The sequence below is a fragment of the Nomascus leucogenys genome, chromosome 7b (assembly GCF_006542625.1).
Source record: "Nomascus leucogenys isolate Asia chromosome 7b, Asia_NLE_v1, whole genome shotgun sequence".
NCBI lineage: Eukaryota > Metazoa > Chordata > Mammalia > Primates > Hylobatidae > Nomascus > Nomascus leucogenys.
In genome coordinates this window covers 12,006,632-12,033,818 of record NC_044387.1, presented here as the reverse complement: position 1 = coordinate 12,033,818, position 27,187 = coordinate 12,006,632, and the positions used below count along the sequence as shown (strand labels likewise).

Genomic DNA, 27,187 nt, shown 5'->3' with positions numbered 1-27,187 from the left:
TGGCAGAGGCCGTGTCTGGGAGCCGGCTGAGCATAGATGCAGGGGTGCCCCACATGCGAAGGCCTAGAAGCTAGAATTGCCCGATTTCAGGAACAGAAGATGCCCCATGAGTCAGACACAGTGGGGGGACTGCCAGTTCCCAAAACAAACTTGGACACAGAAAAGGGCTTGGACTTGGCTGGCCCTAGAGGGGCTGAGAACTTGGCAAGTTCCAGGTGGCCACGGGTGTGGCCAGCCTCACACGGGGGCCTACTTGACACATACACAGACACATGGACACAATCGGGGACATGGGTGGACTGGAGGACAGGGGATGAAGCCTACTGTCCCGGCAGCAGCAGCAGCAGCAACCTCAGTTCCCACCCATCAGAGGCCTGGAGTATTTGCCACACTAACTCTCACCCCTCGTACCACCTGTCAGCGAAGAACACTGTTCACCACCCCTTTCAGAGCTGAGGACCAGAGACTCTAAGAGGTCTAGAGAGTTCCCCAGGATGCAAGTCTAGTTAATGGGCCCAGATTTGGCCACCTCTGGACCCTGGATGGGCAACAGCAGTACCTTAACAAGGCAGGCCCCACTCTCTTGGCTGACCCCTTATGATGCAGAGGGAGGAGGGGAAGAAGCCACATCCATAGTGTGCTGGCCCTCGGGTGATCCTGGAAAGCAGGGGTGGAGGACGCATCCAGCCCAACCTGCAGAGGCCATCTGGAGTCAGGCCCTGGCACAGCAGCGGGGATAAGAATGTGGCCAGAGTGTTGAATAAATGGAGCCAGCGAGGCTGGCCAGGGACGCCCTACAATCACCACTGTCCCCAAACCAACAAGACAGGGGCCCAGGAGGGTGCTGGCAGGATGGTGAGTTAGGGCAGGGTCCCCTGAGGCCCTTGCACCAGTGAAGATGGGAGAGTCAGGAGTCTGACTCGCCTCCCCAGACTCAGACCCAGAGGACCCAGACCCTTCGAAAGCAACTCCCAACTAGAAATTAAGACTGATGGTGGGGGCACAGTGCACAGCACTACTGCTAGGCCCAGCACACGCAGGTATTTTACACATCACGACCTCATTACTTTGCACGACCCCATTTTCCAGATGGGGAAGCCAAGAATGGACAAGGTCATCACCTGCTCAAGCGCATACAGCTCACAAAAAGAAGCACCATCACCCAAACCTAGGCCGAATTTACTCTAGAGCCAGTACAAAGAGGAGTAAACCTGCACTGAGTTTTTAAAATGAATGAGATGACTATGCAGATAAACAGGAAGTGCTGTCCCCAGGGAGGTCCCACCACACAAGATTCTCGATTTTCTGAGTGATCTTGGGCTGTCCTCCCTCCAGCCATGGGCCTCTGTCTCCCGTCTGCAAAAAGAGGGACGGGACCTGGGATGGGCGCTGTCTAGGAACAAGTCTGTGCCAAGAGCTGTCTCCATGCCCTTTGACCTCCAGCCAGTGGCTCCAGGCTTCAGTGCTGAGCCCAACAGCTTCAGTAATAGGAGGGTCCTTTACACCCACTCCAATTTCACAAACAGTAAGGAGCTGGGTACACTCATTTCAGATGAGAAGACTGAGGCTCAGAATGATACGGTGACTTACTCCAGGTCACACAGCAAATGAGGAACACACTGGGGATCTGAACCTGGACTGGCCCCCAAATCTCAGCTTTTTTCTTTCCTTTTTTTTTTTTTTTTTTTTTTTTTTTGAGACGGAGTCTTGCTTTGTCACCCAGCACCCAGGCTGGAGTGCAATGACACGATCTCAGCTCACTGCAACCTCCGCCTCCCAGATTCAAGCCATTCTTCTGCCTCAGCCTCCAGAGTACCTGGGATACAGGCATGTGCCACCACACTCAGCTAATTTTTGTATCTTTAGTAGAGACAGAGTTTCACCATGTTGGCCAGGCTGGTCTCGAACTCCTGACCTCAAGTGATCTGCCCGCCTCGGCCTCCCAAAGTGCTGGGATTACAGGTGTGAGCCACATCTCCTGGCCTCCTTTTTTTTGAGACATGGTCTCACTCTGACACCCACGCTGCAGTGCGATCTCAGCTCACTGTAGCCTCAACCTCCACGGCTCAGGTGATTCTCCCACCTTAGCCTCCTGAGTAGCTGGGATTACAGGCGCATGCCACCATGCCCAGCTAATTTTTGTATTTTTCTTGTAGAGATGGGATCTCACCACGTTGCCCAGGTTGGTCTCGAACTCCCGGACTCCAGCAATCTGTCTATCTTGGCTTCCCGAAGTGCTGGTGTTACAGGTGTGAGCCACCACACCTGGCCATCCCGGCCTTTTTCTATTCTGCTGTGAGGCTACTGTGCATGCCTGTGCATGTCACAGTCCCCATTTTCTCACTGGTTTGCTTGACTAGCCAGTGAACACCCACTGCGCTGGGCACTAGCAGATACTACCGAATGCCTGCCTCCCCGGGAGTAGCTTGGGGTCGCAGAGAAAAACCTTTAAACCAGCTGCGCCGCACACTCTCCCTCCCTCTGAGCTCCAGGGTGTCCATAGGGGAGGGTCATCTACTAAGCACTCGGCAATGAACTGCACATCTGGCTGGCACTTTAGAGTTTACAAAATACTTCCCCATCTGTCATTTCATCTCTGCCTTGGAACAGTTCTTGGTCAGTCAGGCAGCATTATCACAAACTTTACAGATGTGGACACTGAGGCACAGAGGAGCCGCATGACCTTCCCACAGCCACACAAAGCCATGTCTAGAACGCAGAGCTAGACGTCTAACGTCTCCCTCAGCATGTTCTGTCTTCCACGCTCTCACTCATGTGGAGGGCTATGGGCATACAGGCTGCTTCTGCCAGTTTTCTAGAGCGGTCTTGGGAGGCCAACTTGACCATCTGTGCCTCAGTTTCCTGATGTGCCACACAAATAATCTGGTACTATCTCTAGGGGCTGCAGAAGGTACCCTGCAAGGAAGTGCTCAGGGAACTCCCAGTCTCCGTCTCCGTCTCCACTGAGGCTTCCTTAGCACATTTCATACTCCAAGGAACCCTAACCATGGGGTAACAGAAACCCCGAAGTTCTGAACTGATGGACACGGCACACAGACTTGGTGTTCTCTGCACTGGACAGAGCTGATTTTCATTTTCCAAGGAGGGTAACCAAGGCACAGAGGTGTGTCTAGCCTGCTTCTGAGGGTGCAGGGACAGGAATGAGGATAACTCCTAGAGGGGCTGGCCACCTCACTCCAGCAAATGCAAGCCTCCACCTCCTAATCCACAAGCACCAACACTAAATACCTTCCCTTTGGACCAATAATCACAAAGGAAGGGCCAGGACTCATAACCGTGCCCCTCAAAAGTGGCACTGAAAGGCGCAAGCCTCATTTCTCCCAGGCCAAGGGGAGGACTGAGAGGTCAGTGATTTGTTTAAAATGCAACATCACAGCAAACTCATACTTTCAACAGGAAGCACATCCGGAGAGAAAAAGAGAGAGAGAACTCCCTAATGAGGAGGACCCCCCCACCCCACCCCCGAGGTCACAGGGGAGCCTGCGTCATCCCAAAGCCTGCCTGGGCTGGGTTCCAGGAGGCCAGGACATAGAGAGGGGGCCTGGCTAGGGGTCCAGCAGCAACCCAGGGCTCTTTTATCTACCAATATCCTTCTCCCAGGAAGCAAGAGAGAGGATGTGAACCCCGCCTGGGTTTTCCCACACCCAGCTGGTGACCCAGCTGACCCGGGACACTGAGGCACAAAGGAACCACATGACTCCTGCAGAAATTGGAGCTAAAAATACCCTCCAGTGCCCAGCCTGGCCTGTGAGAGGAGCCCCCGGCCTGCCTCCCGGCAACCTGCTGCATCCTTCCCCATCTGGGATGGCTCTGGGGCAAATCATGCCCCTGGAGCCACATTCTGACTTCGGATCCCCAAATCCTGGGGTCTTTCCTCCTCTTGGTCCCACGGGCTGGCCCAAGGGGCTCCAGCTGGAGCTAGGAACACTTACCCAGGTAGATATCTCCGAAGGACCCGCTCCCGATCTTCCGTCCCAGGCGGTACTTGTTCCCCACACGTAGCTCCATGGCTCACTCTTGCTGCAGAGGAAGCAGGAACATGAGAATCAGCGACGTGGGAGCCGGGAAAGGGGTCCAGCCCACCAAGGCCAGGCAGAGCCACCAGGAACTCGAAGACCCGCATTCTCGAAGACCACACTCTGCAGGTGTCAGGTGGCCCACAGCCTGCACTCCACACACCTGGGGAACAGCTAAGGTAGGCTGAGGACAGGTTTCAGTGTGGCCAGAGAGGAAGCAGCCAAGCAAGCATGTCTTTGGGGGATGCTCATTCAGGGGCCCCTCAAAAGAAGCTTCTCAAAGGATCACAACGGGCATCAGCCCTCTTACACCTCTGAAATGACAGGGTCTCTCCACTCCTACCCCCAGGATCCCACAGCCTGGCCTGGTCTTCCCAAGTACTGCCCCTGCCCAGAGGCCAGACCTCGCCAGTGCCCAGCATGCCTTGCAGGAGAAAGTCGCATCCCCTACTGGAGGGAAGGCAGAAAAGAACGCCCTAGACCATCCACCTTCCAGCCACCTCCCCATCTCTACATCGTGACACCAAGAACCTCACACGGAGGCCCACAGCCTCTTGGATAAACAGTTTGGAGCTGGCATCCTTTAAGACTAGGAGGGTCTCCTAAGGGTTGTCCCTCATAGAACAACAAAGGGGACTGAGCCAGGGTTTTAGCCACCTTCCTCCGAGGGGTGGGAGGAGGAGTTCTGAGTGAGCAGCTTTTCTCCCTCAGGGCCAGGGGGGAGCCCTCTGCTCTGGCCTGGGGCAAAAGTCCGGACACCCTGTTCCTGGTCAGCAGAGGAGGAAACTGAAGGCCTGGTGGCAGTGCTGCCCTGGGGACAGGGACCAGGGACTGCAGTAAACAGGAGGGGTGTTTACAAGAGGACTAGCATCAAGGACTAGCAAGAGGGAACTCCTTTCGCAGACACGGGACTCAGGCCCACAGAGGCCATGCCACCTGCCCCACACCACCCTGCAGATGGTGCAGCCTCGCCTAGGACAGGGCTCTGGCTGTCCCACCTGGTGGTCTCCCACACTCACCAACAGGGCAAAACAGGAAGACTGCAGAGCAGCTGTGCTGGCACAGAAGATCAGCCCCTTGCCCGTGCCAAGTGCTGTCCCCAACAACCAGGCCAGCCTGGGAGGGAGATGGATTCCAGGGACAGTGGGCAGAGCCCAGGACAGACAGGCAACCCCGGCACCTGGCTCCCAAGGAGCTCACCAGCCCTCCACCAATAACCATGAGGCAGGGACCTCCAACCCCAGCTGGCCAAACTCTGGGCTCGCAATCAAGGGCCGCTGCCCACATGCTTGGCCTGTCTCAGCTGAGGTGCCACGCTGCCAGGGGAACACAGTCCACGTTTGCAGGAAACCCACACGCCACACACCCCACGTACACACACGTCCAGCTTCCCGAGTGTGTACACTCCAAGGGAAGAAAGAAAAGCAGGCACACACGGTGAGCCCTGTTGGGGGGGATGGGGGAGTGTGCACACAACCCCCCCAACACCTCAGTCCATTTTCTGCCAACACCAATTCAGAGACCACACATGGCAGCCAGGAAACCCGCAGGTTAGGAAAGGAACATAAATATACCCGCATCCTATATTACATAAATACCCACGCCGGGTTATATAAATACCCGTGCCCTCTGTCTGGGTGTCTTACATAAATATACTGCACATGACCCCCCAGTCTCTCCCCACTCACCGGCTGTCTGCAGAGAACGGGAGCGGGGAGGGGCAAGCCCTTCAGGACCTCCTGACTGCTATGTGCCAGCCACCCAGACCCCCAGTCGCTCCCCAACACCCCAGGGGTCCAAGGTCCCTGGGGGAGCCTAGACTGTCCCGGCACCAATACCCAAAAAGGCTCCCAGAGGAGAGCAGAAAGGCTTCATTCGGGAATGGAGAGGCTTTTCAGTTCTTTTGCTGCTTCTCCCATGGGGGAGGGGGGAGATAAACAAAGTGGGGGGAAAGTGGATATAAAGGTTCAAGACTTTCAGCAGGTTAAAAAAATTAGACAAACTACCAACCAGCATGGCACACGGGCAGCGCTTCTTACTCCCCGACCACCATAGCCTACCCCTGAGCCGGGGCCCCTGTCCCTTGGACGATTAAAATAAAAATTGAAGGGACATCATAGAAACGAAGGCAAAGGAGACCCAAACACAGGCATTGCTTGGAAGCAACTTGAGACACTTGTGTCCCCTTCTCCTCTCCCCAAATCCTTCTCCAGGAAGGAGGCTATGCCAAGAAGAAAATATGCAAGAAAACTAAGGGAAAGTTGGGGAGGGGGCTCACCCCACTTCGAGTTAGGGTATTAAGAAGAGCTTGGGAATCCTCTAATGATACCCGGACACAGTTTTACGTTCCTTAGAGACTTGCAAGACATGAATCTCTCACACACAAAAATGGGAGAATCCGATCCGATAAATAACCCCCACCCCTTTCTTTCTCTCCACAAAGAAAAACAAATCGGTGGCCTGGTGACCACACACCTCTTCACCTTAGGACCCCCAAACGCCCGTCATCCAACGAGCGGGCGCAGCCTTGCGAACCCCCAGGTCCGGGAGCCGGGGCCGGGAGAGCAGGGGGCGCCGGTGATTGTCCGATGAAACCTACGCGGGCCCGAATCAACAGTATCCGGCGCCCAGCACCCCAGGCCCCCTCCCTCAGCGTCCCCAAATCACAGCCAGGGTGGCCGCCTGGCCGGCCGGGGCCTCGGAGGGTCCAGCCGGGGGAGGCGGAGGCAGACCGGCCGGGGGGGCCTCCCCCGCGAGCCTGCAAAATAACAGGCCCCCTCCTCCTCGTCCCCAGCCGCGCCTTTGTCCTCGCCGGGCCGAGCGGGCGGCGCCCGGGCTGCCCCCCTACACCCCAGCGCGAACGCGCGTGTGTCCGCCCTCCCCTCCCTCCCTCTCCAGCAAAAACAAAGAGGCTGAGGGAGCCCGATTCCCCCCAGGTTTGCGCCCCTCCGCGGGCCCGCGGCCCCCCAATATTTACCCCGCCGGGAAGGCGCCGGTGCCGGGCCACTGCTCGGGGGGCTGCCGCGGGCGGGGGCGGCCCGCCGGGGCGGATGCCGGAGGATTCGCGGAGCCGCCCGGCGCGCCAGCCTCTCCCGGCCCAGCCGCCGCCGCCGCCGCCGCCGCCGCCGCCGCGCTCCGCTCGGCCCCGGCCGGGCTCTGGCTCTGGGCTCTCGCCGCCGCCGCCGCCTCCCTCCTCCCGGCCTCCTGCCCGCCCGCCCCCGCCGCCGGCTCGCGCGCTCCCGCACCGCGCGCGCCCGCCGGCTCCCATTGAGCCCCGGGCCCGCCCGCTGATGTCATCCCCGGCCCGCCGCCGCCGCCCCGGAGGATTTAAAGGGCCCGCGCCCTCCGCGCTGGGGGCCGCAGCCGTGAGACGCAGTCCCCCAGCCCCAGTGCAGGCGCGCGGGCTTACGCGTGGGGGTGGGGGAGCAAACAGATACTGACACCCTAATGCAGTCCAGGGCACAGGTGGAAAAGACGGAGTGGGGGGGACAGAGGGAAGAGGAGGGTGCACAAAAAGCGGGGGTGAGGGGATGAGAGGGGAGGGTCTAGACCCAAAGTCTCCTCTCCCCGCCTGCCGGGATCTCTCTTCTCTCCAGGCAGAGCACTGGGCCCTTGCGAAAACAGGCGGCTATTCACGACACTGCAAAAGATGTTAGACTGCTGGGGCCTCAGTCCGCCTCCAGGTTCCGAGTGCCGCAGAGAACACAGGCCAGGTTGATTCAGGGCAAGAGATTTGAGGAGACAGCTAGGGATGTCGACACAAGGCCCAGAAAGGTAGCCTGGGCTCATACATTCTCCTCCCGTGGAAAAATCAAAGGCAAAGCCCTCTTTTCCTTCTTCCCTGAAGCTCAAACTGTGATGGGCACAGAGAGGACCCTCAGATCCCAACCTCATTCTCCCCTATTGAAGGAGGGGTGCCACAAGTACCAAAGCACCGACACTTGAGTCAGGGCTCCGAGTGGTGCATGTTTAGCCAAGTCACCTCCCAGCTCTGAGCTTGGGTTTCCTTAAACAGCAAATGGGAGGAAGGACCCTGTCCTCCCCAGGTCACAGGGAGAATTAATAAAAGCTTCTACCGGCATCCGGAGCCGCGATGAAAGGTTGCAGAACAAAGTCATTAAAGCGATGATATTTACACTGTGCCATGCAAAGCTTCCAATTATGACACACCTGTATTCACACAGTTGTGACTGTGGACACGCAAAATGCCTTAGGCCCTGCGTCTAATCCCGGAAACACAGTTCCTGGGAGGAGTCACTTCTAGAATAGCCGTATCTTCCCTCCTCGAGGCTGAGGGACTGAGTCACACACGTGTCCAAATGGGCAGGAGCCCCACAGACTAAGTCCTTTCACCCGCCAGGAAACTGGCCCAGAGAGGGGAAGGGGTTTGCCCAGGGCCACAAAGCCCAACAGGACAGCTCTCTTCTCCCAGCGATCACCGGGAAACTGGGTCTATCTAGAGCCCATTTCCAAGAGCAGGAGAGTGAGAAGCCTCCTCCCAGGAGGGCCTGCCTTCAGTGACACTTTTGCCAGAACAGGGGGTCACCAGCCAGGCGGTGGGCTTTACTTGGCCTGCGCGGTGCTTTCTGTTGTTGTTTTGTTAATTAATCCCCAAAGGTTTTTGTTTTTTGTTTTTGCTTTTTGTTTTTCTTTGTTTCTTTGTTTTTGAGATAGAGTCTCGCTGTGTTGCTCAGGCTGGAGTGCAGTGGCGCAATCTCCGCTGACTGCAGCCTCTGCCTCCTGTGGGTTCAAGTGATTCTCCAGCCTCAGCCTCCCTCCTGAGTAGTTGGAATTACAGATCTGCACCACCACACCTGGCTAATTTTTGCCCAGGACCGCACAGTGTTTTTAGTAGAGACGGGGTTGGCCAGGCTGGGGTGGAACTCCTGACCTCAGGTGATCCACCTGCCTCGGCCTCCCAAAGTGCTGGGATTATAGGCGTGAGCCACCACGCCTGGCCAATCCCCAAAGTTTTAAAACTGGAAGATTTCATATTTCAGATCCAGATTCCCTGTTTCTCTTGAGGCATTAGGAGATCCGGTAACTCTGGGCCCAAGTTCTCAGCCGGCCTGAGCACCACCCCACCACCGTCCATTTTGTTTCTTTCCTCACATGAGCCCAGGCAGAGAGGCCTGGGCACAACTGAGCAGGGGGTGAAGTCTGCCCCTGTGTCCTCCAGTCCTCACCACCCCTAACCTTCCAACCTGGGCCCTGCTTCCCAAAGCCCTCCTCTTCTTCAGCCCTTTCTAGGCACCCAGCCCTGGGAGAGGAGGTTATTGGTTGTCTCATTTAATCCTCTCAAACAACAACAGATTACACTGTATTCTTTCAGAGAAGGAATCAGGCTCTCCCAGTGCTTGCCTAAGGGCACAGATCAACCTCTCCCTTAAACTGGGCCTGGCTGGAACAGACCCCCTGCCCCTTCCTAACCCAGCCAGATCTCCAGGTCTGACTGCAGCACGTTCACTTTCTCCCCTCTGCATTCAGGACTTGTAACCACACCTCCCACCCCAGCACCCCCACCCCACCCCCTGCCCCAGTTAAGATCCTGCTCAGTTTCCTGGGCCGGCCAGGCTGAGGAGCCTGGCTCATCCCCAGGCCTGCTAGGGAGCCTCCCTGCCTTGCAATTGGAAGGACCTGCTGTTGTCCACTGCCTGAGTTGTGGGCCCAAGTCCTTGTCCTTCCTATCCCTGGAAGACCTGTCTGTGGGCCCTTCCAAAGAGCTTTGCGGCGAAGCTGTAAGGGAAGGCAAACCATGACACAAAACCCAGCTGAGGAGGGGAGACTGGTCCAAAGTGGAAAAAAAAAAAACCTTACCTGTTCCAGCAGCGCCACAGCCTGGCTTCTCTCTCCGACTTGGTTCACAGTGATTCCTCTCAGCTTTAACTCCTAACTTTAAAACCCAAGGGGGGGGCCGGGCACGCCCCTGCAATCCCAGCACTTCCAGAGGCCAAGGCTGGCGATCACCTGAGGTCAGGAGTTCAAGACCAGCCTGGCCAACACGGTGAAACCCCGTTTCTACTAAAAATACAAAAAATTAGCTGTGCGTGGTGGCGGGCACCTGTAATCCCAGCCACTGGAGAGGCTGAGGCAGGAGAATCGCTTGAACCCAGGAGGCGGAGGTTGCAGTGAGCCGAGATTGTACCATTGCACTCTAGCTTGGGCGACAGAGCAAGATTCCGTCTCAAAAAAATAAATAAAAAACAAAACAAAACAAAAAACCCAAGGGTGTGGCAAAGGTCCCCTAGCCACCTTCTCTGCAAGCCAACAAGAAGATGAAATCAGGCTAGAATAGGTGTGGGGTGAAGTTCCAGCTCCCAAGGGGCCCACCCTGGGTTTCAGCTGCTCTGCATTGGTTCAGGAATAGTGGTTCTCACACCACCTTTCCAAACTGGCTTTTGTCGTTGTTTTTTTAGAGGCTCACTCTGTCACCCAGGCTGGTGTGCAGTGGCAGGATCATACCTCCCGTAGCCTCAAATTCCTGGGTTCAAGCGATCCTCCTGCCTCAGCCTTCCAAGTAGCTGGGACTACAGGCATACACCACCCACCCAGCTAATTTTTAAATTTTTTATAGAGATGGGGTCTTACTGTGTTTCCCAGACTGATCTGAAACCCTGGGCTCAAGTGATCCTTCTGCCTCGCCCTCCCAAAGTGCTATGATTACAAGTGTGAGCCACTGTGTTCCCAAACTGACATTTTTTACCTGCTCCCTATTTCAGACCCTTCAAGACCACTTGGCACGCAGGAGCACTGGGCTGGGATCCCAAGGACAGCCCTGGAATTCCCAGATAATGAAGATATGGCTGCAGATAAACCCAGAAAGATTTCAGTACCTCCCCCAGGAATCTCAGTCTTCACTAAGGACTCATAGATTTACTAAACATCAAGGGCTGGCCTGAAAACGGCCCTCCAGGATCTGTCCTCCACTCCCCACACCTGGCTCTCCTGACCTCAGCTCCTGTAAGTTTTGTTCTTGCTCACAGCCATGTAGCCTCACTGGCCTCCCGTGGAATGAACCTCTGGCCACAGGGCCTTAGCAGGGGCTGTTTCCACAGCCTGGTGCGCTCTTCCCACAGGGCGCCAACCCCCTTCACCTCTCACCTTCCTCAAGTCCCCTTCACAGGTAGGCCCTCCTGGTCTCCCAGTTTATTTATTTATTTTGAGACAGTCTTGCTCTGTCTCCCAGGCTGGAGTGCAGTGGCCCGATCTCGGCTCACTGCAACCTCCGCCTCCCGGGTTCAAGCAATTCTCCTGCCTCAGCCTCCAGAGTAGCTGGGATTACAGGCGCCCACCACCATACCTGGCTAATTTTTGTATTTTTAGTAGAGATGGAGGTGTCACCATGTTACCCAGGCTGGTCTTAAACTCCTGACCTCAGGTAATCCATCCGCCTTGGCCTCCCAAAAAGCTGGGATTACAGATATGAGCCACCACGTCTGGGCCTAGTCCTCCAATTTAAAATCCTAGTGCCGGGCCACAGGCGGTGCCTCATGCCTGTAATCCCAGAGCTTTGGGAGGCAGAGGCAGGTGTTGCTTGAGCTCAGGAGTTCGAGACCAGCCTGGACAATATGGCCAAATGCTATCTCTACAAAAAGTACAAAAATTAGCTGAGCATGGTGGCTGGGTGTGGTGGTGCATGCCTGTAGTTCCAGCTTTTTTTTTTTTTTTGGGAGGTTGAGGTGGGAGAATCACTGGAGCCCAAGGAGGTTGAGGCTGCAGTGAGCCTTGATCATACCACTGCACTCCAGCCTGGACAACAGAGTGAGACCTTGTCTCAAAAAAAAAAAAGAAAGAGTGAGACCATGTCTCAAAAAATAAAAATAAATAAATAATTAAAAAATAATAATAATAAAGGCCAGGCACAGTGGCTCACACCTGTACTCCCAGTACTTTGGTTAGGAGGCTGAGGCAGGTGGATCACTTGAGGTCAGGAGTTTGAGACCAGCCTGGCCAACGTGGTGAAACCCCATCTCTACTAAAATACAAACATTAGCTGGGTGTGGTGGTGTGCGCCTGTAATCCCAAGCTGCTTGGGAGGCTGAGGCAGGAGAATTGCTTCAGCCTGGGAGGCAGAGGTTGCAGTGAGCTGAGATCGTGCCACTGAACTCCCGCCTAGATGACAGAGCAAGATTCCATCTCAAAAAAAAAAAAAAAAAAAAAAAAAAATAGGCCAGGCTCGGTGGCTCATGCCTGTAATCCTACCAGTTTGAGAGGCCGAGGCAGGCAGATCACAAGGTTAGGAGTTCGAGACCAGCCTGGACAACATGGAAAACCCCATCTCTACTAAAAATAAAATAATAATAATAATAATAAAACCCCACCCTCATGGGTCACTGCCTTCCCCTTCTCTGCTGTCTGTTTCTATTTTTTTTTTTTTTTTTTTTTTGAGATAGAGTTTTGCTCTTGTTGCCCAGGCTGGAGTGCAATGGCGCGATCTCGGCTCACTGCAACCTCCGCCTCTCGGGTTCAAGTGATTCTCCTGCCTCAGCCTCCCAAGTAGCTGGGATTATAGGCATGTGCCACCACGCCCGGCTAATTTTGTATTTTTAGTAGAGACAGGGTTTCTCCATGTTGGTCAGGCTGATCTTGAACTCCCGACCTCAGGTGATCCACCATCCTTGGCCTCCCAAAGTGCTGGGATTACAGGCATGAGTCACCGTGCCGGGCCGGGCCTCTGCTGCCTGTCTCTTTTTCTCCTGGCCTGTATCACTATTTAACATGCTCTGAAGGGAACTCTACATCACTATCTAACATGCTTGCAGGGAATTTTTATTTTTTTGTCTGCATTCCTTACTTTGGGGTCCAAGCTGCATAAAGGGAAGGAGTTAATGCTATTTTGGGCACCACTGTGTCACCAATATCTAGGATCTATTCTTGCATATAGGAGGTATTTAACAAAGATTTGCTGGATGAGTGAATGAATGGACCGTGAAGTGACAGCCTCCTGATCTCTGACCAACTCCAAGTGCTGTCACCCACTGTGCGCCAGGCTCTTTAGAGACATGTGGCCTGTACTGACAAGGTCAGCACTCACTGCACCCTCGGGGGCTGGGGCTGGGGGTGGCCGGCCAGGGTCTGTGCCCTTAACTACTCTCCCAGGCTAGTGGAAGAAATAGTTTCTTTTTTTCTTTTGAGATGGAGTTTCATTCTTGCTGCCCGGGCTGGAGTGCAATGGTGCGATCTCGGCTCACTACAACCTCCGCCTCCCAGGTTCAAGTGATTCTCCTGCCTCAGCCTCCCAAGTAGCTGGAATTACAGGCGTGTGCCATCACATCCGGCTAATTTTGTATTTTTAGTAGAGATGCGGTTTCACCATGTTTGTCAGGCTGGTCTCGAACTCCTGACCTCAGGTGATCCACCTGCCTCAGCCTCCCAAAGTGCTGGGATTACAGATGTGAGCCACCATGCCCCGCTGTGGACATAATTTCAAGAAGAGTCCTAGGTGTCCCCCATCAGGCTCCTGCCCCTGAACCCATCCGCTACAGAAGGAACTGTGGATTCCAGCTGGGAGAGCTACAAGCTTCATTTATTCCACTCTACTGCTTTTTTCATTTTCTGTTTGTTTCTTTGTTTTTTAGAGACAGGGTCTTGCTGTGTCACCCAGGCTGGAACTTAGGGGCATGATCATAGCTCACTGCAGGCTCGAAATCCGGACTCGGGCGATCCTACTGCTTTAGCCTCCTGAGTAGCTGGGACTATAGGCGTACGCCACCATCGCAGGCTAATTTTGTTGTTGTTGTTGTTGTTTGGTGAGACAGAGATCCACTCTTGTTGCCCAGGCTGGAGTGCAATGGTGTGATCTCAGCTCACCACATCCTCCGCCTCCCAGGTTCAAGCGATTCTCCTGCCTCAGCCTCCCAAGTAGCTGGGATTACAGGCATGTGCCACCACACCCAGCTAATTTTGTATTTTTTTTTTTAGTAGAAACGGGGTTTCACCGTGTTGCCCAGGCTGATCTCAAACTCCTGACCTCAGGTGATCTGCCTGCCTCAGCCTCCCAAAGTGCTGGGATTACAGGCGTGAGCGACTGCGCCCGGCCACAGGCTAATTTTGTTTATTATTTTATAGAGACAGGGTTTCTATGTTGCCCAAATGGGGTCACTACGTTGTTTGGGCTGGTCTCGAACTCCTGCCCTCAAGTGATCCTCCCCCATCAGCCTCCCAAAGTGCCAGGATTGAAGGGGTGAGCCACCACACCTGGTCCCCCTCCATTGTTTTACAGATAGAGACACTGAGGCCCAATGAGGGAATGCGCCTTGTCCAAGGTCACAGACAGCATGTGATGGCAGCTCCACATGGTTAAGAAGCTAGCTTCAAATAGCATTCTGTGACCAGGCACGGTGGCTCACACCTGTAATCCTAGCACTTTGGGAGGCTGAGGCAGACGGATCACCTGAGGTCAGGAGTTTGAGACCAGCCTGGCCAACATGGAGAAACCCTGTCTCTACCAAAAATACAAAAATTAGCTGGGCATGATGGCGTGCGCCTGTCATCCCAGCTACTCGGGAGGCTGAGGCAGGTGAATCACTCGAACCGGGGAGACGGAGGTTGCAGTGAGCCGAGATCCCGCTATTGCACTGCAGACTCGGTGACAGAGCAAGACTCTGTTCCCAAAAAAAAAAAAAAAAAAAAAAAGCTAGCTTCAAATAGTATTCTGCCGCCAGGCACGGTGGCTCATGCCTGTAATCCCAGCACTTTGTGAAGCCAAGGTGGGTGGATTGCCTGAGCTCAGGAGTTCCAGACCAGCCTGGCCAACGTGGTGAAACCCCGTCTCTACTAAAAATACAAAAAAAAAAAAAAAAAAAAACTAGCCGGGCATGGTGGTGGTGACTGTAGTCCCAGCTACTTGGGAGACAGGAGAATTCCTTAAACCCAGGATGCAGAGGTTGCAGTGAGCTGAGATTGCACCACTGCACTCCAGCCTGGGCGATAGAGCAATAGAGGGAGACTCCTCTGTCTCCAAAACAACAAAAAAAATAGTATCCTACCACTTTGTAACAGTGTGACATTAGGCAAGTTCCTGAAACTCTGAGTCTCATTTGTAAAATGGGGATAATATAAATCACAAAAACAGTGTAGCCCAGAAGCAGCCCTAAGTAAGAGGAAGATGCTTACATTACAATGTTGCCATTCTTAGGAGCAGAGCAGAGTTCAATGCAGGGCTCCTGACTTGGGCTCCTCTAAGCACCTGAGCCCTGCAGGCTGTATCCCCCGCCTCTCCTTTCCTTTTGTCACCCTTCCTCTGGAGGGGCCACCGCCAGCCCCTTCTACGGTGGGAGTTGGAGATATGCAAACCTAGTTAGGTGCAGGGGAGCTGCTAGCCTTGCCCATCTTGGTCTTGGCTCTCGAAGGCCCCTGTGGGAAGCTTCTCAGCGTCCTCCCCTTTTCAGGCCCTGTTCATGGAGGGTCCATGGCCCACAGGCTCCAGAGGTCCCCCCGCCCCCGGCCCTGCCAGCCTGAAGATGCTGTCCTGGGGCACGCTCCTCTCCTCACCCAGCTAGGCCTTGGCTCTTTGTCCCCAGACCCTTCCATGACATCTGACCCACCCCTGACTATTCCCAGGGCACAGCTTTGGCCCCAGGCTCTCTTTTCAGCACTTCTCCCGGGCTCACCATTGGGCCGTGCCCGGTCAGGTCACTCCTGCCAGGGCTTCTTCCCTCCTCTTCCATCTTCAGCGGAGAGGCAGCAGGGCAGGGTAGCAAGGTCTGGGTTTGGTCCCCGGTCAGTCTGAATTTTAGCGTGACCTTGGAGAATCCACAGCCCTTCTCTGAGGAGCTGGACAAAGTGAGCGCTAAAGCTCTCAGTCTCCCCAGCTGAAGCTAAGGGCAGGGCTGGATGGGCATGGACCCTACACTCCACATCCTGGGCACTAAGTTGAGAAAGACCTTGAGGTGACAAATCTGGGCTCAGTGGGAAATGGCTCTCCCCGCACCCCTTACCCCCATATTCAAAACCTGAGCAGCTCCCATGAGCTCTACCTCCCAACTGGATTCTGAACCCAGCCACTCTCACCACGTGTGTCTTCCACTTGGATACTACAGTGGCCTATTGACCACTGAGATCTGACCGTGGCTACTGAAAATGCACCAGTGGCTCCTTCTTCCCTTAGCATGAAATTCACATTCTTTCCCAGGGCCTGCTATGATCTAGCCCCTGCCTGCCTCAGATCCCATTTCAAACCTCACTCTCCCTCCCTCACTGTCTGTCATCTCACCATGCCTCAGGGCCTTTGCCTGGCTGTTCCTCTGCCTACAATGATCTCCCCGAATCCTCCATGACTGCCCCCTACTCAAGGCTCAGATCACAACTCAAAAGTCACCTCTGCACAGAAGCCCTCCTTGATTGGTCTTCAGTGGGCTTCCTTCCCCTCTGTCCTTCCTGTACTGAGGATACCCTGCTTTTTTTTTTTTTTTTTTTTTATACGGAGTCAATCTGTCGCCAGGCTGGAGTGCAGTGGCGTGATCTTGGCTCACTGCAACCTCTGCCTCCCGGGTTCAAGCGATGCTCCTGCCTCAGCCTCTTGAGTAGCTGGGATTATAGGCGCGCACCACCATGCCCAGCTAATGTTTGTATTTTTAGTGGAGACGGGGTTTCACCATATTGGTCAGGCTGGTCTGGAACTCCTGACCTCATGATCCGCCCGCCTCAGCCTTCCAAAGTGCCGGGATTACAGGTGTGACCCACCGCGCCCGGCCAGCTGCTTTATCTTCTTCATGGTACTTTTGACTGGCCGAAACATTAACTTGTCTATTTTTAATGCTCTTAGGGTCTCTCCAAGACAGAAATCTCCCATAGGTGCTCCTGTGGGGACCCAACTGGTCATGGGTGCCCCGTAAATACTTGTGCAATGGTGATGTTGTGTGTGTGATCTCGGGAATGAAGGCAGGGCCTAACACTTTCCATCCCGGGCCAGACGGTCCCTAACAGCCCTCCCTCAGGGCCACCTTGCCCCACCCACCCCTTCTCATTGTGGCTGACTGTCCTCCTGCTCCACTCAGCATTCCCTGTGCTGCTGCAACTCCCAGAGGAGCCAGGAGCGCCTGTCACGTGTCTCCAGGAGCAGGGAGCACTACATAAATCCTCGGCACCCCCAAAGGGCTGCCCGTGCCTGGCCTCCAGCTCACCCCTGCCTGCTTCCTTCCCTCAGCTTGCTCTGTCACCCCCGGCCCTATGGGCTCCTCTGACCCCTCTGCTCATCACAACATCCCTTGTTTGTGCTGCAGTCAACCAGCGCCCAAACCTGCTCCTTCTGTCCTCTGAGAAGCCAGGGCTTCCCGTTCCCAGGTCACACAACCACTCATTAGCCGGGCTCTGGGAATGAGGATGATTGCTGCGACTAATAATCCCGATGCCCGCAGCAGCGCTCCTCGCTCGGCATAGTTGGTGCGACTCATCATCCTGCCACATCACACGTTCACCCACAAGCATTTCCTGATGCCAACTCCTTGCAGGGCCTCAGAGGTCTACGCTGGCCCCAGCTTGCCAGGAGCTGACGATCCGACAGGAGAGGCTGAAGAGACACTAGAAAAAAGAGGGACCTACAGTATTGAGAGAATACGTTAGACAGTGACCACTGCAGGAAAGTCAGTGTCTGGGGCCAGTGGTGGTACTAATGGCTGGCAAGCAGCCCTCTCCCTTCGCCCTGGGCATTTTGTGATGTGGGCAGTTGCTATTCTTGTAATTTTATGTGAAGTGCTACACAAATACAGCATCGAGACAAGTCTCCGACCCCTCCTTCCCCTGCCATCGGACTGTCTCCCTAAGCCCTGTCTATAGAGAAATTCTGAAGTTGACACTGGGGTGGAAGGGAGGAGGCAGGACTTGAAAGTAGGTGGGATGCCGGGCACAGTGGCTCATGCCTGTAATCCCAGCACTTTGGGAGGCTGAGGCGGGCAGATTACCTGAGGTCAGGAGTTCAAGACCAGCCTGACCAACATGGAGAAACCCTGTCTCTACTAAAAATACAAAAAATTAGCCAGGCATGGTGGCGGGTGCCTGTAATCCCAGCTACTTGGGAGGCTGAGGCAGGAGAATCGCTTGAACCTGGGAAGTGGAGGTTGCAGTGAGCCAAGATCATGCCATTGCACTCCAGCCTCAGCTTGCAGTGAGCTGAGATCACGCCATTGTACTCCAGCATGGGCAACAAGAGAGAAACTCCATCTCAAAAAAAAAAAAAAAAAAAGTAGATGGGTGCCGGGCGTGGCGGCTCACGCCTGTAATCCCAACATTTTGGGAGGCCAAGGCAGGCAGATTGCTTGAGGCCAGGAGTTCAAGACCAGCCTGGCTAACATGGTGAAACCTCATCTCTACTAAAAATACAAAAAAATTAACCAGGCGTGGTAGTGGTGCATGCCTGTAATCTCAGCTACTCAGGAGGCTGAGGCACTCCTCAGCATGACTGGGAGGCAGAGGTTGCAGTGAGCCGTGATCACGCCACTGCACTCCAGCCTAGGTGACAAAGTGAGACTCTGGCTCAAAAAAAAAAAAAAAAAGAAAGAAAGCAGGCTGAGCATGGGCATGGTGGCTCACGCCTGTAATCCCAGCACTTTGGGAGGCCAAGGCAGGCGGATCATGAAGTCAGGAGCTAGAGACCATCCTGGCTAAGGTGGTGAAACCCCGTCTCTACTAAAAATACAAAAAATTAACGGGCGTGGTGGCGGGCCCTGTAGTCCCAGCTACCCGGAAGGCTGAGGCAGGAGAATCACTTGAACCAGGAAGGCAGAGGTTGCAGTGAGCCAAGATTGTGCCACTGCACTCCTGCCTGGGTGACAGAGCAAGACTTGGTCTCAATAAAAAATAAATAAATAAATAAATGTAGGTGGGATTTGGATGGTGGTTGGCTGGGGGAAGGAACAGCCCTGAGCAATAGCTGAATGGTAGGAACCTCAGATATTTGGGGGTGGGAGAGGCCCGCTGTGGGGAGATCAGTCAAATGGCACCCAGGCCTCCCTCACGGGAGAAGGCTGAAGAGGATGGGAGAGGTAAGAGGATTTCTAATCCTAGGAGCTGACTAGGAGATTTATCCAATGGCTTTGCTCAGAACAACTTAGAGTTTTGCCCATGGACAAGAAGAGAGAAAAAAACTAGGATTTACTGGATGGACAGCGTGCAGCCTCCACACTGGGTGCTCAGCACTGAATCTGGTTTAATGCCACAGGAATCCTGTGAGCTGGAGATCACCCCGCCCATTTTGCAGGTAGAAACCTGAGGTTCACAAGGAGTTCAAGATCAGTTCAGGCAACAAGGGAGACCCTGTCTCTATTCAAAAGATAAAAAAATTAGCTGGGCATGGTGGCACATGCCTATGGTCCCAGCTACTCAAGAGGCTGAGGAGAGAGGATCGCTTGAGGCCAGGAGATGGAGGCTGCAATGAGCCAAGATCATGCCACTGCACTCCAGCCTGGGCAACAGAATAAGATCCTGTCTCAAAAAAAAAAAAAAAAAAGAAGGAGGAAACCTGAGGCTCAGGGAGTTTAAGAGAATCTGACCAAATAATGCATAAAAGTTAGGAAGGGCCGGGTGCAGTGGCTCACGCCTGTAATCTCAGCACTTTGGGAGGCCGGGGTGGGCAGATCACGAGATCAGGAGATCAAGACTATCCTAGCTAACATGGTTAAACCCTGTCTCTACTAAAAATACAAAAAATTAGCTGGGCGTGGTGGTACGTAACTGTAGTCCCAGCTACTCAGGAGGCTGAGGCAGGAGAATCACTTGAACCCCAGAGGCAGAGGCTGCAGTGAGCCGAGATTGTGCCACTGTACTCCAGCCTGGGTGACAGAGCGAGACTCCATCAAAAAAAAAAAAAAAAAATTGCCCAGGCACGGTGGCTCACGCCTGTAATCCTAGCACTTTGGGAGGCCAAGGCGGGTGGATCACTTGAGGTCAGGAGTTCGAGACCAGCCTGGCCAACATGGCGAAGCCCCATCTCTACTAAAAAAAATACAAAAATTAGCCGGGCTTGGTGACGGGCACCTCTATTCCCAGCAACTCAGGAGGCTGAGGCAGGAGAATCGCTTGAACCCAGAGGGTGGAGGTTGCAGTGGGCCAAGATCGTGCCACTTCACTCCAACCTGGGTGAAAGAGCAAAACCCCATCTCAAAAAAAAAAAAAAAAAAAAAAAATGGCCGGGTGCAGTGGCTTAAGCCTGTAATCCCAGCACTTTGGGAGGCAGAGGCGGGTGGATCACAAGGTCAGGAGATCAAGACCAACCTGGCTAACACAGTGAAATCCCATCTCTACTAAAAATACAAAAAATTAGCAGGGCGTGGCGGCAGGCGCCTGTAGTCCCAGTTACTCGGGAGGCTGAGGCAGAAGAATGGCATGAACCCAGGAGGCGGAGCTTGCAGTGAGCCAAGATCATGCCACTGCACTCCAGCCTGGGAGACAGAGACTCCGTCTCAAAAAAAGAAAGAAAAAAAGCTGGCTAGGTGCGGTGGCTCATCCCTGTAATCCTAGCACTTTGGGAGGCTAAGGAGGGCAGATTGCCTGAGCTCAGAAGTTCAAGAACAGCCTGGACAAGATGGTGAAACCCCATCTCTACTAAAAAATACAAAAAATTAGCCGGGCGTGGTGGCGTGTGCCTGTAGCCCCAGCTACTCGAGAGGCTGAGCCAGGAGAATCACTTGAACCCGGGAGGCAGAGGTTGCAGTGAGCCAAGATCGCACCACTGCACTCTAGCTACCTGGGTGACAGAGTGAGACTCCATCTCAAAAAAAAATCGCTTAGGAAGGACTTCTGTTTACCTCTCCAGACCTAGCCTGGAGCCTCACCCTGCCTTGGGGACTGGGCACCTTCTGCCTTTGTCTCCCTCAGTGCATGGTAACTGGACCCCCCTCTCAGGACACCACAAGTCGGATCACCACTCCACAAGCACAGGGATTCTGGTGACCGTTAAGGTAGCTGACTCCCAAGCAGATGTCTGCACCCCAGTAGGTTCACTAACTAATCCAGTGGGGTGTAAGAAGAAAAAAAATCAGAATTTGTATTCTTTAGTTTTTAATCTGAGCCCACTAAATATTCTAAATATTCTACTTCAATGTAGGTTTTTAAAAATTTATTTATTTTTGAGAAGAGTCTTGCTCTGTTGCCCAGGCTAGAGTGCAGTGGCTCTATCTCTGCTCACTGCAACCTCTGCCTCCTAGGTTAAAGTGATTCTCATGCCTCAGCCTCCCGAGTAGCTGGGACTATAGGCCTGTGCCACCACACCGGGCTATTTTTTTTTTTTTTTTTTTTTTTTTGAGACGGAGTCTGGCTCTGTCTCCTAGGCTGGAGTGCAATGGCGCAATCTCAGCTTACTGCAACCCGCGCCTCCCGGGTTCAAGCAATTCTCCTGCCTCGGCCTCCCAAGTAGCTGGGACTACAGGCGCAAGCCACCACGCCCCGCTAATTTTTGTATTTTTAGTAGAGGTGAGGTTTTGCCATGTTGGCCAGGCTGGTCTCGAACTCCTGGCCTCAGGTGATCTACCCACCTCGGCCTCCCAAAGTACTGGGATTACAGGCATGAGCCACTGCACCTGGCCAATTTTTGTATTTTCGGTAGAGATGAGTTTTTGCATTTTCAGTAGAGATGAGTTTTTGCCATGTAGGCCAGGCTGGTCTCAAACTTCTGGCCTCAAGTGAGCAGCCCGCCTCAGCCTCTCAAAGTGCAGGGATTACAGGCATGAGCCACTGTGCCCGGCCCCTAATATATGTTTTATAATGTGCTTATGAACATAGCAGAACATATATACCTAAGTTATAAATAGTAAATATACAATTAAATACAAAATGAATGCTCAGAAATATTTTTGTGGGGTGTTTTTGGTCTTTATTTTGTTTCCTTTCATATGTAGTCCTGCAGATCAAAAATATTTCCCAGATGGGGTATGCAACCACAGTTTGCATTAGTGTTGGAGATCCCTGGAATGAGTTCTCACTTGAGGGGCAGCAATGGTAAAGACTACTTCAGGCTGGTGCAGTGGCTCACACCTGTAATCCCAACACTTTGGGAGGCCGAGGCAGGATGATCACTTGAGCCCAGGAGTTCAAGATCAGGCTTGGGCAACATAGGGGACTCTCTCTACAAAAATAAAAAAAATTAGTCGGGCATGGTGGTGCATGCCTATGGCCTCAGCTACTTGGGAGGCTGAGGTGGGAGACTCGCCTGGGCCCAGGAGGTCAAGGCTGCAGTGAGCCATGACTCCGCTGCAGTGAGGCTGCAGTGAACCATGATCGCGCCATTGCACTCCTGCCTGGGCAACAGAGCAAGACCCTGTCTCAAAAAAAAAAAAATACTCTGCTTCAAGAGGCTGGATTCAAATCTTTAATTGGCTACTTTAAGCTCCAGGCTATGTGGCTGGATGAGTTTATAGGACCTTCCTAAGCCTCAGTTTCCTCATTTAAGAAATGGCGGTGGTTGGCCGGGCGCGGTGGCTCACGCTTGTAATCCCAGCACTTTGGGAGGCCGAGGCGGGCGGATCACGAGGTCAGGAGATCGAGACCATGATGAAACCCGTCTCTACTAAAAATACAAAAAATTAGCCAGGCGTGGTGGCGGGCACCTGTAGTCCCAGCTACTCGGAGAGGCTGAGGCAGGAGAATGGCGTGAACCCGGGAGGCGGAGCTTGCAGTGAGCCGAGATTGCGCCACTGCACTCCAGCCTGGGCGACAGAGCGAGACTCCGTCTCAAAAAAAAAAAAAAAAAAAGAAATGGCGGTGGCAATAGCACTCACCTCAGTGGGGATTAAAAGAGCTGCTGTGGCCAGGCGCAGTGGCTCATGCCTGTAATCCCAGCACTTTGGGAGGCTGAGGAGGGTGGATCACCTGAGGTCAGGATTTCAAGACCAGCCTGGCCAACACGGTGAAACTCCATCTCTATAAAAATACAAAAATTAGCTGGGCATGATGGCAGGTGCCTGTAATCGCAGCTACTTGGGAGGCTGAGGCAGGAGAATCGCTTGAACCCTGGAGGCAGAGGTTCCAGTGAGCCGGGATCGTGCCACTGCACTCCAGCCCGGGCGACAAAGTCAGACTCCATCTCAAAAAATAATAATAAAAAATCAAAGAGCTGCTGTGCATAAAGCCTGTACCTCAGAGCCTGGCATGTGAATAGTAGCTGCGGTTATTAATTCAGCTACAGGGCCTTGGCCTGGCTAGAGTTATTAATTCAGCTACAGAGCTGGGCCTGGCTGGGCCTTTCAGTGGGTCCAGAGGTGAAATGTACATGGGTCTTGCATGGTGGAGCTGACCTACTCAAGGAGACCCAAACCTAGGAACTGGTCATTATAAATTAGTGTGAGCAGGGCTAAGACAGAGACAGGGATGTCAGTAGACACTGACAGAGTGCAGGGATTCTCCGGGAAAGCTCTGATGCTTTGTGCAGAAGACAACAGAGAGATGTCTTTGAGAACACAGATGTGTGTCAGACACCCTCTTAGGTTAGAGAGGCAGTGTAGCCTAGTGATGAGGGGGCCTGGAGTTAAGACAGGCTGGGATTGAATCCTGGCTTCCCTTGGGCAACTTACTTAACCTTTCTGTGCCTCAGTTTCAGTATCTTTTTTTTTTTTTTTTTGAGATGGAGTCTCCCTCTGTCGCCCATGCCTGTAATCCCAGCACTTTGGGAGGCCAAGGCAGGTGGATCACCTGAGGTCAGGAGTTCGAGACCAGGCTGGCCAACGTGGTGAAAGCCCGTCTCTACTACAATTAAAAAATTAGCCAGGCGTGGTGTCGTGTGCCTGTAATCCCAGCTACTTGGGAGGCTGAGGCAGGAGAATCGCTTGAACCCGTGAGGTGGAGGTTGCAGTGAGCCAAGATCGCGCCACTTCACTCCAGCCTGGCAACAGAGGGAGACTCCATCTCAAAAACAAATTAATTAATTAAATTAAATTAAATTAAATAATATGTATCTATTTCATAGAATGACTCTAAAGTGCCTAGAACAAGAGACAGCCACACGAGGTCCTCAATAAGTATTAGCTATCTGATTTTTGAACAGGCATATTGTGGGGCTGTGAAAGTTTCAGAAAGTGTCATTTCCCAGGCCCAAGGCAGCGACTTGCTTCTGGGTCCTGGTGCTGTTATTCCAAATGACTAACATTGTGACTATGTCATGAACCACTTCCAATTTTCTGTGAATTGGAAGATAACTGTCCTAATTCTGTTTCAGAACATCAGAGACCCCTGGATACCCAATTGTTAGGGGAGCCTGCTAGCCAGATTCCTGTCCTGGAGTGGCAAGCCAGGCAGAAAGGGATGACCTTGAGGGGGGGTCACAGACCCTTTCTACAAGATTATCTTAATGCTCAGACACTCCCACCAGGGGTCAGAGCCCTTTCTCTCTCATCCAGTGAGAGCGTGCTGTGGGTGCATATTACAAAAAAGACCGGATAGAGAAACAGAGCAAGCCCCCCAGGGTCTAGAAATGGATGGCTCTGGGAAATGCAGATTTCCCACCCCACTGAGGTGTGGCCACAGGTTCCCAGTACCCAGACCCCCTCTGAAGATGGCCAGGGAGTTAAGAAGATGAGGGGCCAGGGTGGGCGTGGACAGTCAGAGATTGAGCAGGCCTTTCAAAGTGGGAGGAGGGCCTGGTAAGTAGGTAGCTGGGGAGTTATTATTCCCATTTCACACTTGAGGAAACGGAGGCCCAAAGCAGAGAGACTTCTGTTTTCTCTAAGCAAAGATTAGCCTGGTACAAGTACAGCTGATGACCCAGCCCTGACATCCTCCTCTCCCCAACTCCCCCATCCAGGCATTTGGTGTAGACACCCCTGAGGGAGTTAGGAGCCCTGGGGGCCAAACCGACTCGGTTACTGTTTCCCATGTGGATCTTGAACAAATCACCTGTCTTCTGAGCCTGTTTCCTCATCTGTATAAGGGGTTGGTTACTATGCCCCACCTTCACCCCTTCCTATTTTTCTTCCAATCCCCTCACTCTGAAGCTTGCCCAGAAGCTCATCCCAAGGGGGTGAACCCATCTGGAGGCCTGGAGGTCATTGGCCTTGGGTCAGGGATCCTGTCTGCTCCCGGCTCACACAAAGCGGATATGGACCGACCTAGTGGTTCATGTCCACTGGCCCAGACTTAGAGATGTCTCCATTCTCGGGGTTTTCCCAAGAGCTCATCTTCATCCTTCTCTCCCCAGCGCTTCCCGTTTTCTGGTCCCTCAGCACCTTCGGCTGGTCCAAGTCCTTTCTACAAACACACAAACATGCAGACCCTTTTTCTGCCAGACCCATGATGGTGGTGTTTGTGGGGACAGGGCCTACATAATTTAGCTCATTTAATCTTCACAACACCCCGGGGAGGTAGCTCTATGTACCCACTTTCCAGATGTGGAAACTCATGGTTACAGAGAGCAAAGGTCTTTCTCCAGATCCCAGTGTTGGTGGTGGAGGTCTTGGCCTGTTTTTTTTCTGTTACATCTCCCTGTCTCCCTTCATAATCTTCCATGGAGTGTTCAGAATGGTACCCAACCATGGCCAATCTCTCAAATGTTACATTATGCAGCCATTAAAACAATGATTCCACATACACAGATGACTCACAACAACGAGAAAATGCTTATGACACAATATTCAAGGGAAAAGCATGACATAAAAGTTGCAGATACAGTATGATAAAATTATATGAAAATGGTTGTGCATGGAAAAAAGACTGAAAGGAAACACACCAAAATATCCAGAGTGATTGTTTGTGTCCTGGTACTATGGATGATTTCTTTCCTACTTTTCTACATTTGCCAAATAGTCAATCAGCATACAGTTTTACAACAAAGAAAAGGCACCAGTGATAATAATGTTAATAATAAAAAGAATGATAGGGCTGGGTGCGGTGGCTCATGGCTGTAATCCCAGCACTTTGGGAGGCCGAGGAGGGCGGATCACCTGAGGTCAGAGTTTGGAGACCAGCCTGGCCAACATGGCGAAACCCTGTCTCTACTAAAAACACACAAAAATTAGCCGGGCGTGGTGGTGCATGCCTGTAATCCCAGCTACTGGGGAGGCTGAGGCAGGGGAATGGCTTGAACCCGGGAGGCAGAGGTTGCAGTGAGCCGAGATCGTGCCAGCAACAGAGTGAGACTCCGTCTCAAAAAAACAAAACAAACAAATAAATAATAATAAGAAGAAGAATGATAACAATACATTTGTGGTTGAAATATTTGGAAACCTGCTGCTTCCTCTTCAACTTCCTCTCCTTCAATTCCCTCCAAAGTCTACCTTTTCAGGACAACGTGACTATAACCCAGAGGCAAGGGAGGATTGCGGGGAGCAGGCAATATCTCCACAGACCCACGCCCACCTCCTCCTCCTCTGCTTTGACCCGGTTCTCCTCTCCGTCGAATGAGGACCCCCACCCCGGGCCCTCCTCCCAGCACCTACCCCCAGCTCCTGCTGGCGCTCACCTGAAGCTTGCTGGCCGGCCTTCGAGATGCGAAGTGCGCACACCTGTGCCTGCAGGTGAGGACTCCGCTGGGGAGCGCTCCGGGAGGAGGGAGCCGGCCGGGGGCGGGGCCGCGACGTCACCGGCCCAGCCCCGCGCCGCTTCCCGGCCCCGCCCCGCCCCGCCCCGGCTTCCAGGCCCCGGGGGTTTCGTGGTTCTCATGCTTGCGGGATGAGGCGCTGGGACACTTTTCCCAGCACGCACGCCCCACAGGGCCTGGGCCCTGGGCATCAGCTGCGCCTGCCTTGGAGGGAGCCTCCAAGTGCGGCCCTCGGGGGTGGGCGGACTGAAAGGGGAGGTCCCACTCTCCCAGATGAGCATCTTTCTGATCTCCCAGATCGGAAAGAGCTGGGATCCCCCACCCCACCTCCACCCCTGGGTTACTTAGAACTCTTGGGGCCTCGGACTTCAGGTTCAGATCACCTGGAGTAAGGGATGACCTCGGAGGGATGAGTAGCCTCTGAAAGCCCTGTTTCCTTCTCCTCGCAGCCCACTCTGTACTTTTCTCGGGCCCGCTCCAACCCCTAAGAGAGAGATAGGGACATGGAGATCAGGGTGTTTGGGTCAAGTTATCTTTGGATCTGACACCTGCGCTCGGGAAACTGTATCCATCTTCTTTGTATCATCTGAGACTGCTTGTATTTGGCAAATTTTTTTCTTGAAAATATCAGCCTGCTTGTAGTGGCAGAGATAAGGGTCCCCGCTCTGTCGGACAGGTTCCAGCTGCCCAA

General features: G+C 53.4%; 1 protein-coding gene across 5 annotated transcripts in view; it reads right to left on the bottom strand.

Annotated features, from left to right (window-relative positions):
• Positions 1-26,981, bottom strand: part of LOC100607246 (casein kinase I) — a 46,102-nt gene extending 19,121 nt beyond the window's left edge. The window contains exons 1-4 of one of the 5 annotated variants that reach the window (XM_030815551.1): positions 26,880-26,981; positions 26,419-26,467; positions 25,996-26,101; positions 3,954-4,041 (exon numbers count right to left, since the gene is read on the bottom strand). In XM_030815551.1, coding sequence (XP_030671411.1) covers positions 3,954-4,029 — 76 coding nt within the window. In that variant the 5' untranslated portion in view covers positions 4,030-4,041; positions 25,996-26,101; positions 26,419-26,467; positions 26,880-26,981. Of the gene's footprint in view, positions 1-3,953; positions 4,042-6,512; positions 6,837-7,014; positions 7,277-25,995; positions 26,102-26,418; positions 26,468-26,879 lie in introns of those variants that run through there. The other 4 variants (XM_003264748.2, XM_030815552.1, XM_030815549.1 and 1 more) reach the window with 4 other exon arrangements.
• Between the last annotated feature and the right edge of the window lie 206 nt (positions 26,982-27,187).